The 12,593-nt window shown below is 37.2% G+C and overlaps 1 protein-coding gene across 16 annotated transcripts in view; it reads left to right on the top strand.

Annotated features, from left to right (window-relative positions):
* Nucleotides 1–12,593, top strand: part of BRIP1 (BRCA1 interacting DNA helicase 1) — a 182,236-nt gene that overhangs the window by 65,835 nt on the left and 103,808 nt on the right. For all 16 annotated transcript variants that reach the window (XM_086355643.1, XM_086355640.1, XM_086355642.1 and 13 more), the window contains exon 11: nt 11,235–11,389. In XM_086355643.1, coding sequence (XP_086211769.1) covers nt 11,235–11,389 — 155 coding nt within the window. The remainder of the gene's footprint in view (nt 1–11,234; nt 11,390–12,593) is intronic.

Raw genomic sequence — 12,593 nt, 5'->3', positions numbered from 1 at the left:
TTACAGTTGAACCAATATTGTTACATTGCTTTTAACGAAAGTCCATGGTTTATGTTAGGGTGCACTTTTTACGTTGTACAAGTCTATGACTTTTGATGAAAACATAAAGTCATGTATGTACCATTAAAGTATCATACAGGATACTTTCATTGCCTTAAAAATCTTCTGTGCTGCACTTATTTTTCCTTTCAACGCACCTCATGTCCTCTGCTGAGCCTCTAGTAACTGCTGATTTTTATTTCTGACTCCATAGTGTTGCCTTTCCAGAATGTCATATAGGTGTAATCACATGGCATGTCGTCTTTTTAGACTGGCTTCTTCCACTTAACAGTATACATTTAATGTCTCTGTGACTTGGCAGCTCATTCCTTTCTATTTCTGAACTAAATTCATTGTATGTATGCACCACGGTTTGTTTATCTGTTTACTTACTGAAGGACATATTGGTGGTTTCTAAGTTTGGGAAATTATGAATAAAGCTGCTGTAAACATTTGTGTACATGTTTTTGTATGGACATACTTTCTTCTCATTTGGATAAATACCTAGGAACACAATTGCTGGATTGTATGGTAAGACTGTGTTTAGCTTGCAAGAAACTGCTAAACTATCTTCCAAAGTGATTATACCATTTTACATTCCCACCAAAAGTTAGTAAGAGTTCCTGTTGTTCCACATCCTTGCCAACAATTGGTGTTTTGAATGTTAGCCGTTCTAATAGATAGGTAGTAGTATGTCATTGTTGTTTGAATTTATGTTTCCCTCATCAGTTTTCATTCAAATCCCAAAGAAAGGCAATGCCAAAGAATGTGCAAACTACCACACAATTGCACTCATCTCGCACACTAGTAAAGTAATGCTTAAAATTCTCCAAGCCAGGCTTCAGCAATATGTGAACCGTGAACTTCCAGATGTTCAAGCTGGTTTTAGAAAAGGCAGGGGAACCAGTGATCAAATTGCCAACATCTGCTGGATCATCAAAAAAGCAAGAGAGCTCCAGAAAAACATCTATTTCTGCTTTATTGACTATGCTAAAGCCTTTTACTGTGTGCATCACAATAAACTGTGGAAAATTCTGAAAGAGATGGGAATACCAGACCACCTGATCTGCCTCTTAAGAAACCTGTATGCAGGTCAGGAAGCAACAGTTAGAACTGGACATGGAACAACGGACTGGTTCCCAATAGGGAAAGGAGTATGTCAAGGCTGTATATTGTCACCCTGCTTATTTAACTTACATGCAGAGTATATCATGAGAAACACTGGGCTGGAAGAAGCACAAACTGGGATTGCCAAGGAGAAATAACAATAACCTCAGATATGCAGATGACACCACCCTTATGGCAGAAAGTGAGGAAGAACTGAAGAGCCTTTTGATGAAAGTGAAAGAGGAGAGTGAAAAAATTGGCTTGAAGCTCAACATTCAGAAAACTAAGATCATGGCATCTGGTCCCCTCACTTCATGGCAAATAGATGGGGAAACTGGACACAGTGGCTGACTATTTTTCTGGGCTCCAAAATCACCACAGATGGTGATTGCAGCCATGAAATTAAAAGACGCTTGCTCCTTGGAAGGAAAGTTATGACCAACCTAGAAAGCATATTAAAGAGCAGAGATATTACTTTGACAACAAAGGTCCATCTAGTCTTCTTTGAACTATAAAGAAGACTGAGTGCCGAATAATTGATGCTTTTGAACTGTGGTGTTGGAGAAGACTCTTGAGAGTCCCTTGGACTGCAAGGAGATCCAACCAGTCCATCCTACAGGAGACCAGTCCTGGGTGTTCATTGGAGGGACTGATGTTAAAGCTGAAACTCCAATACTTTGGCCACCTGATGAGAAGAGCTGACTCATTTGAAAAGACCCTGATGCTGGGAAAGATTGAGGGCAAGAGGAGGAGGTGACGACAGAGGATGAGATGGTTGGATGGCATCACCAACTCGATGGACATGGGTTTGGGTGGACTCTGGGAGTTGGTGATGGACAGGGAGGCCTGGCGTGTTGCAGTTCATGGAGTCGAAAAGAGTTGGACACGACTGAGCGACTGAACTGAACTGAACCATCATTTCACATGCTTATTTTCCATTTACATATTTCATTTGGTGAGATATTGATATCTCTTCAGATATTTTGCCTGCTGTTTTCTTATGGTTGAGTTTTAAGAGTTCTTTGGATTTTTTTTTTCCTGTTAAACAATGGTTTTATGGCTTGAGTACAATAGACAAATTTATGCAACCAGGGCAGAGGCTATGCTGACTCATATTTCCAATTAGTGAGGAGGACTCCTTTGGTATTATAATGTGAATATGGCTCTCAATCAGAGTCAGATGGAATTTAGCATCTTTATCCTTTCTGTTCTTCTCAAGATGCTTTCAAATAGAAGCTGCTGCTGCTGCTGCTGCTGCTAAGTCGCTTCAGTCGTGTCCGACTCTGTGCGACTCCATAGACGGCAGCCCACCAGGCTCTGCCATCCCTGGGATTCTCCAGGCAAGAACACGGGAGTGGGTTGCCATTTCCTTCTCCAATGTATGAAAGTGAAAAGTGAAAGTGAAGTAGCTCAGTCATGTCCAACTCTTTGGCACCCCATGGACTGCAGCCTACCAGGCTCCTCTGTCCATGGGATTTTCCAGGCAAGAGTACTGGAGTGGGTTGCCATTGCCTTCTCTGTCGAATAGCAGCAGCTTTCTTAATTAAATGATAGAGATCCTCGGGAAGATCAGGAGCAAGTCCTTTGCACTTAAGAGTTCTCAAGATTTTATTGCCTTCACAAAACATACTTGTGTAACACCATGTGAGTCTCTCAGATCACACAGATTTGTGAGGAGTTAGGCTCTTCATGTTGGCTCGTTTGTAGATCTGCTCCTTCACATCATCAGCTGTCAGCTTCAGCCAGGTGGGGATGCTCTGGCAGTAGGGCTGAGCCGACTGGGACAGGCCCCTCCTGGGAGCGTGCATGCGACCCGTGAGGGTGGTGGTGGTAGCAAAAGGTCCTTTGGGTATTTCATATGCAAGACCTTCATCTGATGTGTGTTTGCAAATATATTCTCCCAGCCTGTGACTTGTTTTTTCATCCTGTTAATGGAGGCTTTCATGGAACATAACGCTTTTAGTATTAAAGTTCAAGTTTTTTTTCTTTAATGGATTCTGTTTTTGTTGTTCGATCTAAAAATTTATCACCGAACCCAGAGTCACCTAGATTTTCTCCTATCTTGTCTTCTAGAAGTTTTATAATTTTGTATTTTATATTTAGGTCCGTGTCCCATTTTGAGTTAATTTTTGTGAAGTGTGTTAGTTCAGTGTCTAGTCGTCTCTTTGGATGTAGATGTTACTGTATCACTGTTGAAAAGACCATCCTTTCTCCATTGGATTATCTTTGTTCCTTTGTCAAGAGATCAGCTGACTGTATTGTGTTGGCCCATTTTTGGGCTCTCTATTCTTTTCCACTGATACACTGTCTATTCCTTTATCAGTACCATGCCTGTTTTTATAGTAAGTCTTGAAGTCAGGTAGTGTCAGTCCTCTGAATTTGTTTTTCAGCATTGTGTTTGCTATTCTGGGTCTTTCATTTTTCCATATAAACTTAGAATTAAACTGAGCAGGACCCTGTGGTGCTCCTGGGCATGGAAGCCTTTCTGTCCCCCATTTCTTGTTTATAAGGAACAGACTCCAGTCTCCATGACCTTCCCTGGGTTTCAAGGGCAAATTCGAACAGTTGGTAATTGAGGAAGGGAGGAGATGCAGAGACTAGGGAGGAGAAGCCAAGGAACTATCTGAGGCAAGATTAGAGGAACCAGGGAAGCTCATCAAAGCTCATCATTATTAGGAGACCACCTGAGACAAGATTTAAGGCATATAGATCCTGCATGCATTCTAATCTTGTTCAGTTCAGTTCAGTTGCTCAGTTGTGTCCGACTCTGCCACCCCATGGACTGCAGCACACTAGGCCTCCATGTAGTTCACCAACTCCCGTAGCCTCCTCGAATTCATGTCCATCAAATCAGTGATGCCATCCAACCATCTCATCCTCTGTCGTCACCTTCTTCTCCCACCTGCAATTTTTCCCAGCATCAGGGTCTTTTCAAATGAGTCAGTTCTTCGCATCAGGTGGCCAAAGTACTGGAGTTTCAGTTTCAGAATGAGTCCTTCCAATGAATATTCAGGACTGATCTCCTTGAGGATGGACTTGTTTGATTTCCTTGCAGTCCAAGAGACTCTCAAGAGTCTTCTCCAACACCACAGTTCAAAAGCATCAATTGTTCAGTACTCAGCTTTCCTCGTAGACCAACTCTCAAAACCATACATGACTACTGGAAAAACCATAGATTTGACTAGATGAACCTTTGTTGGCAAAGCAATATCTCTGCTTTTTAATATGCTGTCTAGGATGGTCATAACTTTCCTTCCAAGGAGCAAGCGTCTTTTAATTTCATGGCTGCAATCACCATCTGCAGTGATTCTGGAGCCCAAGAAAATAAAAATACTCTCACTGTTTCCCCATCTATTTGCCATGAAGTGATGGGACCAGATGTCGTGATCTTATTTTTCTGAATGTTGAGCTTTAAGCCAACTTTTTCACTCACTTTTTCACTTTCCTCAAGAGGCTCTTTAGCTCTTCATCAATTTCTGCCATAAGGGTGGTGTCATCTGCATATCTGAGGTTACTGATATTTCTCCCAGAAATCTTGATTCCAGCTTATGCTTCATCCAGTCCAGCGTTTCACATGATGTATTCTGCATATAAGTTAAATAAGCAGGGTGACAATATACAGCCTTGACATACTCCTTTCCCAATTTGGAACCAGTCTGTTGTTCCATGTCCAGTTCTAACTGTTGCTTCTTGACCTGCATACAGATTTATCAAGAGGCAGGTCAGGTGATCTGGTATTCGCATCTCTTTCAGAATTTTCCACAGTTTATTGTGATCCACACAGTCAAAGGCTTTGGCATAGTCAATAAAGCAGAAGTAGATGTTTTTCTGGAACTCTTTTGCTTTTTCAATGATCCAGCAGATGTTGGCAATTTGATCTCTGGTTCCTCTGTCTTTTCTAAATCAAGCTTGAACATCTGTGAGTTCACAGTTCATGTATTGTTGAAGCCTGGAAGTTCCTGCTTCATGTACTGTTGAAGCTAATCTTGTTAGCAACCAAGAACTTGAATTATTGCTATAAAACTCCTCCCCAAATCCTCCCAAGTTGGGACACACAGTTTTTCAGGGTTTCCTTTGCCTGCAAAGCAGTTGAACTATTCTTTCCTACTTTACCTAAAACTGTCTCCAAGATTCAATTTGGCATCAGTGCACAGAGGCTGATCTTTTGGCTTAAGAATCAGTTTGTCAGTATTCATTAAGTATCTTGGTGGGATTTTTTATTGGACTGCATTGAATTTATAGATCAATCTGGGAAGAACTGACATTTTAACAATATTGAGTTTCTTATCCTTTAACATGGAGCATCTCCATTTATTTAGATCATCTTTGATTTCTTTTATCAGAGTTTTATAGTTTTTCTCTTAGTTTTTTTTTTTTTTTTTTTTTTTAAGGCAGTGTAACTTTTTTTAAATGTATTTTTGGCTGCATTGAGTCTTTGTTGCTGCAGATGGGGTTTCTCTACTGGTGAGGAATGGGGGCTGCTCTCCAGGTGAGGTGTGTGGGCTTCTCACTGTGATGGCTTGTCTTGTGGAGCTCAGGCTCTAGTGTGCGTGCGCTCAGTAGCTGGCACTCCGGCTCAGTAGTTGTGGCTCAGGGGCTTAGTTCCCCACAAAGATTGTGGAATCTTTGTAGACCAGGGATTGAACCTGTGCCCCCTGCGTTGGCAGGCGGATTCTTAACCACTAGACCACTAGTGAAGTGCTCTAATATAGTTTTTTTTTGTTTTTAATTTGGCTGTGTCGGGTCTTAGTTGCGGTACACGGGATGTTTCTTTCTTGCATCATGGAGGATCTTTTTTGCAGCATGAGGACGCTCTAGTTGTAGAGCTTGGGCTCAGTAGTTGCAGCAGGTGATCTTAGTTGCCCTGCGACATGTGGGACCTCAGTTTCTTGACCAGCGATCAAACCAGTGTCCCTTGCATTGCAAGGCAGATTCTTAACCACTAGACCACCATATAGTGAGGTAAGTCCCTCCTCATATAGTTTTAAAGAGATTTTTGAACCAAAAACAGTTAAAAACTATTGCCAACAGAAGTAGCTTCTGGACTAAGAGTATTTTTTTTTAATTTTTTTTATTGGAGTGAAGTTGCTTTACAATAGTATATGAGTATTCAAAATATATTTTAATTTGATTGTATTTATCTGAACTTTTAAAGTGCAACATACCATAAGTATTTTTTCATATACTTTTTCATTTTTTTGCATAAGCTTTTTGCAGTCTACAGATTTTTCATATCAATAGTAAAATGGATTGAATAAATTGTAAGATATTCATATAGTAGAATACTACACAGCAATTTTAAAAAAAATGAACCACTGCCTCCACAACTGTGTAAATGAATCTTACAGACATTATGTTGTACAAGAGAAACCAGCACAAAAGAGTACAAACCGTATGATTTCATTTTTATGAAATTTAAGGACAAACATAATTATGCTAGTAGAAATCAGAATACTGGTTACCACTGTGTAGGGATAAGGAGTAGTTCGGACTGAGAAGGGACACAGGGGAACTTTCTGGAGTTTGAGGAATTTTTTTTTTTTTTTTTTTTTGAGGAATGTTTTGAATCCTGATTTAGTTTTAGTTATACAAGTGTGCATATGTGTGTGTGCGCACTTGTGTTTAATGACCGGTACACTTAAGATTAGTGCACTCTATAAAAAAAATACAAATAAAATGTATGTCAAAGGAAAAAAACTTGAAAAATACAGAAAGGTACAAAGAAAAAAAAAGACTTGTAAACATAAAAATGATTATTAGTAGCGTTTAGGTCTGTGTGTACCTTGTCTTCTGTGTGTGTATTTGCTTAACATAAGTTAATTTTTGAGATGAAATTTTTTTACCGTCTCATTTAGTAGTATGTTATGAGTACTTTCCTATTTTAATAAAATTTCTTTCACATGATTTTTAGTTGCATTGTAGCATTTTTGTGAGTGCACATATTATAAATTATTTGACTAATCTGGCATTTGACATATAAGTTGTTGCCAGTTTCCTTTCAATAAGAAAAGGTTCTAATATGAACAGCCTTGAAAATAGATCTTTGTATATATTTTTGACTGTTTCCTTTATATATTCTAAATATTAATTCTTTGTTGCTTATTGTGCTGCATGTATTATTCTTGTGTCTATGGCTTGTTTATGGTGTCTTTTTAAGTTTTAAAATTTTAGTGCATTCAAATGTATCCATGTTTTTTCTTTTAGTTTAGTTTTCTTGAGTTTAGTTTTAGTTCTTATCCTTTGTGACATTTTTCTTCTAAGAGTATTTTCTTTTTTAATAAATGTTTTCAACCACCTGGGAGTCATATTTGTTTATGTTGTATGGAACAGAATCCATTTTATTTCCTTAATGAATTTTCTCATCATCATTTACTAAATAATCCATCTATTTCATTCTGATTTGTAATGCCACTTCTGCCCCATAGCTGATTTTGTATATGTGTAAGCTTATTTCTGGACTTTTGTGTTCTTTGATCGTGTTTGTCTAAGTTATATGATTTGTTAATTACTGTAGCATTAGAAAAATGCTGATACATGGTGATAAGGCGTATCTCCTCATTTTATTTTCCTTTGAAATGATCCTGGCTGTACGTTGCATTACTCTGCCATTTGAATTTTATTTTATTTTATTTTTAAACTTTACATAATTGTATTAGTTTTGCCAAATATCAAAATGAATCCGTAAGAATGAGCTTATAAATGTCTATGAACAAATCAGTTGGAAGTTTGACTGTAATTGCATTAAATTTATATATTAATTTAGAAAGAATTGACATATTACAGTATGAAGTTTTTCATTCATGAACAAGATACAGTTGTAATCATTTTTTATCTCTATATATCTTTCAATAGAATTTTGTAATTTAAAAGTCTTATTTACTTTTGGTTAGATTTATTCCTGAGAAGTTATAAAGTTTCTATTTCTTTTTCAAATGTTATAACTCAAAATTGCTTTTTCTGATTCTTGACTTGAGATATAATTCACATGCCATAAAATTTACCCTTTAGAATATACAGTTCAGTGGTTTTTCCTGTAGTCACAGAATTATGAAAGTATCATTGCTATCTCATTTCAGAATATATTTGTCACCTCAGAAAGAAATCTTATACCCGTTAGCAGTCATTCCCATTTGTTCTTACCCCAGATCGTGAAAACCTGTAATCCACTTTGTGTTTCTGTGAATCTACCTGTTCTTGTGACTGCCTTCTTTCACTTTGCATGATGTTCTCAGGGTCTATGTTGTAGCATGTATCAATACTTCATTCCTTTTTATTTCCAAATAATTTTACACTTTATGAGTGTACTGTATTTTGTTTATCCATTATCAGTTGTTTCTACTTTTTGGCTGTTGTAAACAATGCAACTATGACCATTTGTACACAGATTTTTGTGCAGACATATATTTTCAGTTCTGTTTGGTATATACTTAGGAGTAAAATTCTTGGTCCACAAAGTAACTCTGTGTTTAACTTTTTAAGAAACTGCCAAACTTTTCCATAGGGGCTGTACCATTTTACAATCCCATCAGCCATGTACAAGGATTCTGATTTTTCCGCATTCTCACCAACACTTGTTTTCATATCTCTTTTATTATAATCTTCGTAGGAAGAATGCAGTGATATCTCAAGAGGATTTTCTTTTCTTTTCCCTAATGACTCATAATGGCAAACAGTTTTTCAGCTGCTTATTGTCCATTAATATATCTTTGGAGAAATCTGTATTCAAATCCTTTGCCCTTTCTGAAATTGAGTTGTCTTTTATTGTTGATTGTTTAAGTCCTTTCTGTGTTCTGGATATGAACAGCATATTGGATATATGACTTGCAAATATTTTTTCTCATTTCATAGATGTAGTAATTTTACTTATTTTAAAATTAGATTAGGGAAATTTCCTTTGATCCTAAGAAATTCATCATTGTGATTATTGAATTGTTTATAAGTTAATTTTTACCACAGTAATGTGTGAACATAATTTAAAAGTCAGTGTTGTGGAGTGATTGTCCAATTAAATAAAATAAATAAATTTTTTAAAAAGTCAATTAGTACTATCAAGAAAAGCATTCATCTGCCCCACTCCCAATTTTTACTTCTCAGTGGCTCTTTTAATTCTTGTAGTGGCTTTCTCTCATAATTAACCCCAATTTTCTAAGTAACATGTAGATTCAGCTACTTTTCAGTTTTCAAGTTTTGATATTCTCTATTGAATTCCCGTTAAGTATGGTGAGGATTCAACTCCTTTACACACACACTTTCTCTCTCTCTTTCAGAAACACACACACACACACCTCCTCTCTTTTCCTCTCTGTCCCTCCCTCTCTGTTTCCTTTTCCTCCCGTCTTCTTCCCCTTTCTTCTCTCTCCATTTTCTCAGCATAATTATAGTAATATTCACTGTGCATGTCATCATATTCTGTGTTATCATAGTTCATGATAGTAATATCATGTAACTTGCTTGATTTATTTTTAATACAATTCTAGTTTTACTATGAAGTAATAATTACCTGTAAGTGTGTGTGTTTCCCCATTTGCTTAGTTTTCTATTTATCTATAAACCTAGCTATCATTGTTTAGATAACCTAGCCAGAGGTAGCCTTGGAGTTGTCTCATGGTTCAGTAGATAGAATTTCATTCAGTCCTTTAATTTTTATTACAGTGCCTTATTGTTAGGAGTTCAGAAATTACGTAACTTTAGGAAGTAAATTGCCAGTTGTCTGCCAGTGTTGGAGAGGAATAGTAGCTTTCATGTAGGGTGTTTCTCAGAGAACTTGATTTTTTTTTTTTTTTAAAGAACAAATTAGTACTTGTCTTTTGTTGATAATTTGTACTGTTGAATTATTCAAGCTCATATTATTTTTTTGTTCTTTATTTTTGAAAAATATTTTTGCAAGGACCTATTGTATAGCACATGGAACTCTGCTCAATTTTATGTGCCAGCCTGGATGGGAGGCAGGTTTTGGGGGAGAATGGAGACACGTATATGTATGGCTGAGTCCCTTCGCTGGTCACCTGAAACAGCCACAGTGTTGTTAATCAGCTATACCCCAATACAAAATAAAAAGTTTAAAGTCTGGAAAAATAAAAGTAAAAAAGTTTTTTCATATCCTTTAATGTTTTGTTCAGTGGAGACTAATTTTATTTTTAATAAATGTGTATTATTTCACAATATATCTGGATATTGAAATTTTGTTTTATTTATCCCATTTCCCCATTTTATTTTCATTGATTGTATTGCATTGCTCAGTTGCTCAGGCATGTCCAACTCTTTACAACCCCATGGATTGTAGCCTATCAGGCTCCTCTGCACATGGAATTTTCCAGGCAAGAACACTTCAGTGGGGTGCCATTTCCTACTCCAGGGAATCTTCCTGACTCAGGGGTCAAACCTGAGTCTCTTGCATCTCCTGTATTAGCAGGCGGGTCTTTACTGCTGGGCTACCTAGGATGTCTTATTTATCCTATTTCCCCGTTTTATTTCCATTGAGCACAGGTTTTATTGTCAAACATCAGAGTTGTCACCAGTATCTTTTATTGTTTCAATATTCAGAGTTTTCTCTTGCACAGTGTGGGAAATATATCTTAATGTCCACACTTCAGTCTGTATTTAAACTTATAAGCCATGTAATCACTAATGAGCCAGTTAAAATACATTTTGTATTTAGCATGTATTCTTTCTTTGCTTTTTTTTTTTTAAATTTTGCTTGTCACGTAGTCATGATTCTTAGCACAGGCATACTCCCTGGAGGTAATTCAGGAATTTAGGTGGCATATCAGATTTTTAAGCTTTTTAGAAACCATTTTGTACATTTTTATTTAGCCCATTGCTTTTGAAGGGCACTGAATAAAACTCTAATTGCCCGAAGAAATAATGAACTTTCTAAATGTGTAACTTCTTATTTAAATGTCTCTGAAGAGGATTTGAGAATATATGGGAATTCAGAATACATTGTTAGTACTTGCATATTAATGTTTGACTAAAATTTCAATTATATTTCATTTGGGTTTTATTAACAGTTTTAAGAATTTTCCTTTTCCTCTCTTTTCCCTCCCCCACCCCTAACCAGTACACTTAACATGCCAATTTCTTTACAGGGACATTTTTCTGCTGTCCTTCAAAGAGAAGAAAAAGTCCCATCAATTCATGGTAAAGAGGAGGCAAGAGAAATACCTGTTATTAGTGCTTCAACTCAAATAATGCTCAAAGGACTTTTTATGGTGCTTGACTATCTTTTTAGGCAAAATAGCAGGTAAGTAAAGATATCTGGTCTGTATTCTTCCTCTTAAAAATATTAGCCTTACTGGGTGCTAGCTACTAATTTTATGTGAGTACATGAGATAATGATACACAAGTGGTATATTTACTGCTCTTACTGGCACAGACTCAGTCAACTGGTGTTAGTTTTTGTTAATGAAAATGAGTATTGAAACCAGTAAATAAATACATTTAATTAATTTAGCATTAAATTTACAATCCTCTGAGACTAAATTTGCCTTCATTTAAGTATAATTTATATATGTTTCTTCCAGTGTCAGAAAGTCTCTCTTATTAATAAATCCTGTTTAATAAAATGTGAAAGCAGTCAACTTCCCACACACTACTCCTTAAGTTATAGTACTACCTGGCTCCAATGTTTTTTTAAGTTTTTTTTTTTTTTTTTAATGGTAAAATATCCTGGTGGCTCAGATGGTGAAGAATCTGCCTTCAATGTGGGAGACCTGGGTTCCATCTCTTAGTCGGGAAGATCCCCTGGAGAAGGAAATGGCAACCCACTCTACTATTCTTGCCTGGAGAATTCCATGGACAGAGTCCACTGTAGCCTGGTGGACTACAGTCCATGGGGTCGCAGAGTCGGACACAACTAAACGACTTACACACACACACACACACACACACACACACACACAATATAGGGCTTCCCAGGTGGCGCTAGTGGTAAAGAACCCGCCTGCCAATGCAGGAGATATAAGAGACATGAGTTCAATCCCTGGGTTGGGAAGATCCCCTGGAGGAGTGCATGGCAACCTATTCCAGTATTCTTGCCTGGAGACTCCCATGGACAGAGTAGCCCGGAAGGCTATAGTCCATGGGGTTGGACACAACTGAAGCAACTTAGCATGCATGCACGTATACATAATGTAAGACAGAACAGTTTAAACATTTTAAGTGTACATTTTAATAGCATTAACTATGGTCACATGGTTGTGCACTGTCAATTTCCAGAACTTTTTCATCATCCCAAACAGGAACTCTATACCCAGGAAACAGTGTCTTCCGTTTTTCTAGCACCATAGCCTTTGGTAACCTCTGTCCTACTTTCACCTTAATGGATTTGCCCCTTTTGGTGTCTCCTGTACGTGGAATCATGTAGTATAATGTTTTTAAGGTTAATGCATGTTATAACATACATCATTCCTTTTCATGGCTGCTGAAAAGCGGACACAACTGAAGCT

The sequence above is a fragment of the Bos grunniens genome, chromosome 19, assembly GCF_055505025.1.
Source record: "Bos grunniens cultivar Pamir isolate PY7600 chromosome 19, Bosgru_T2T1.0, whole genome shotgun sequence".
NCBI lineage: Eukaryota > Metazoa > Chordata > Mammalia > Artiodactyla > Bovidae > Bos > Bos grunniens.
The sequence above is the reverse complement of the archived record's forward strand: the minus strand, read 5'-3'. Positions and strand labels throughout refer to the sequence as shown.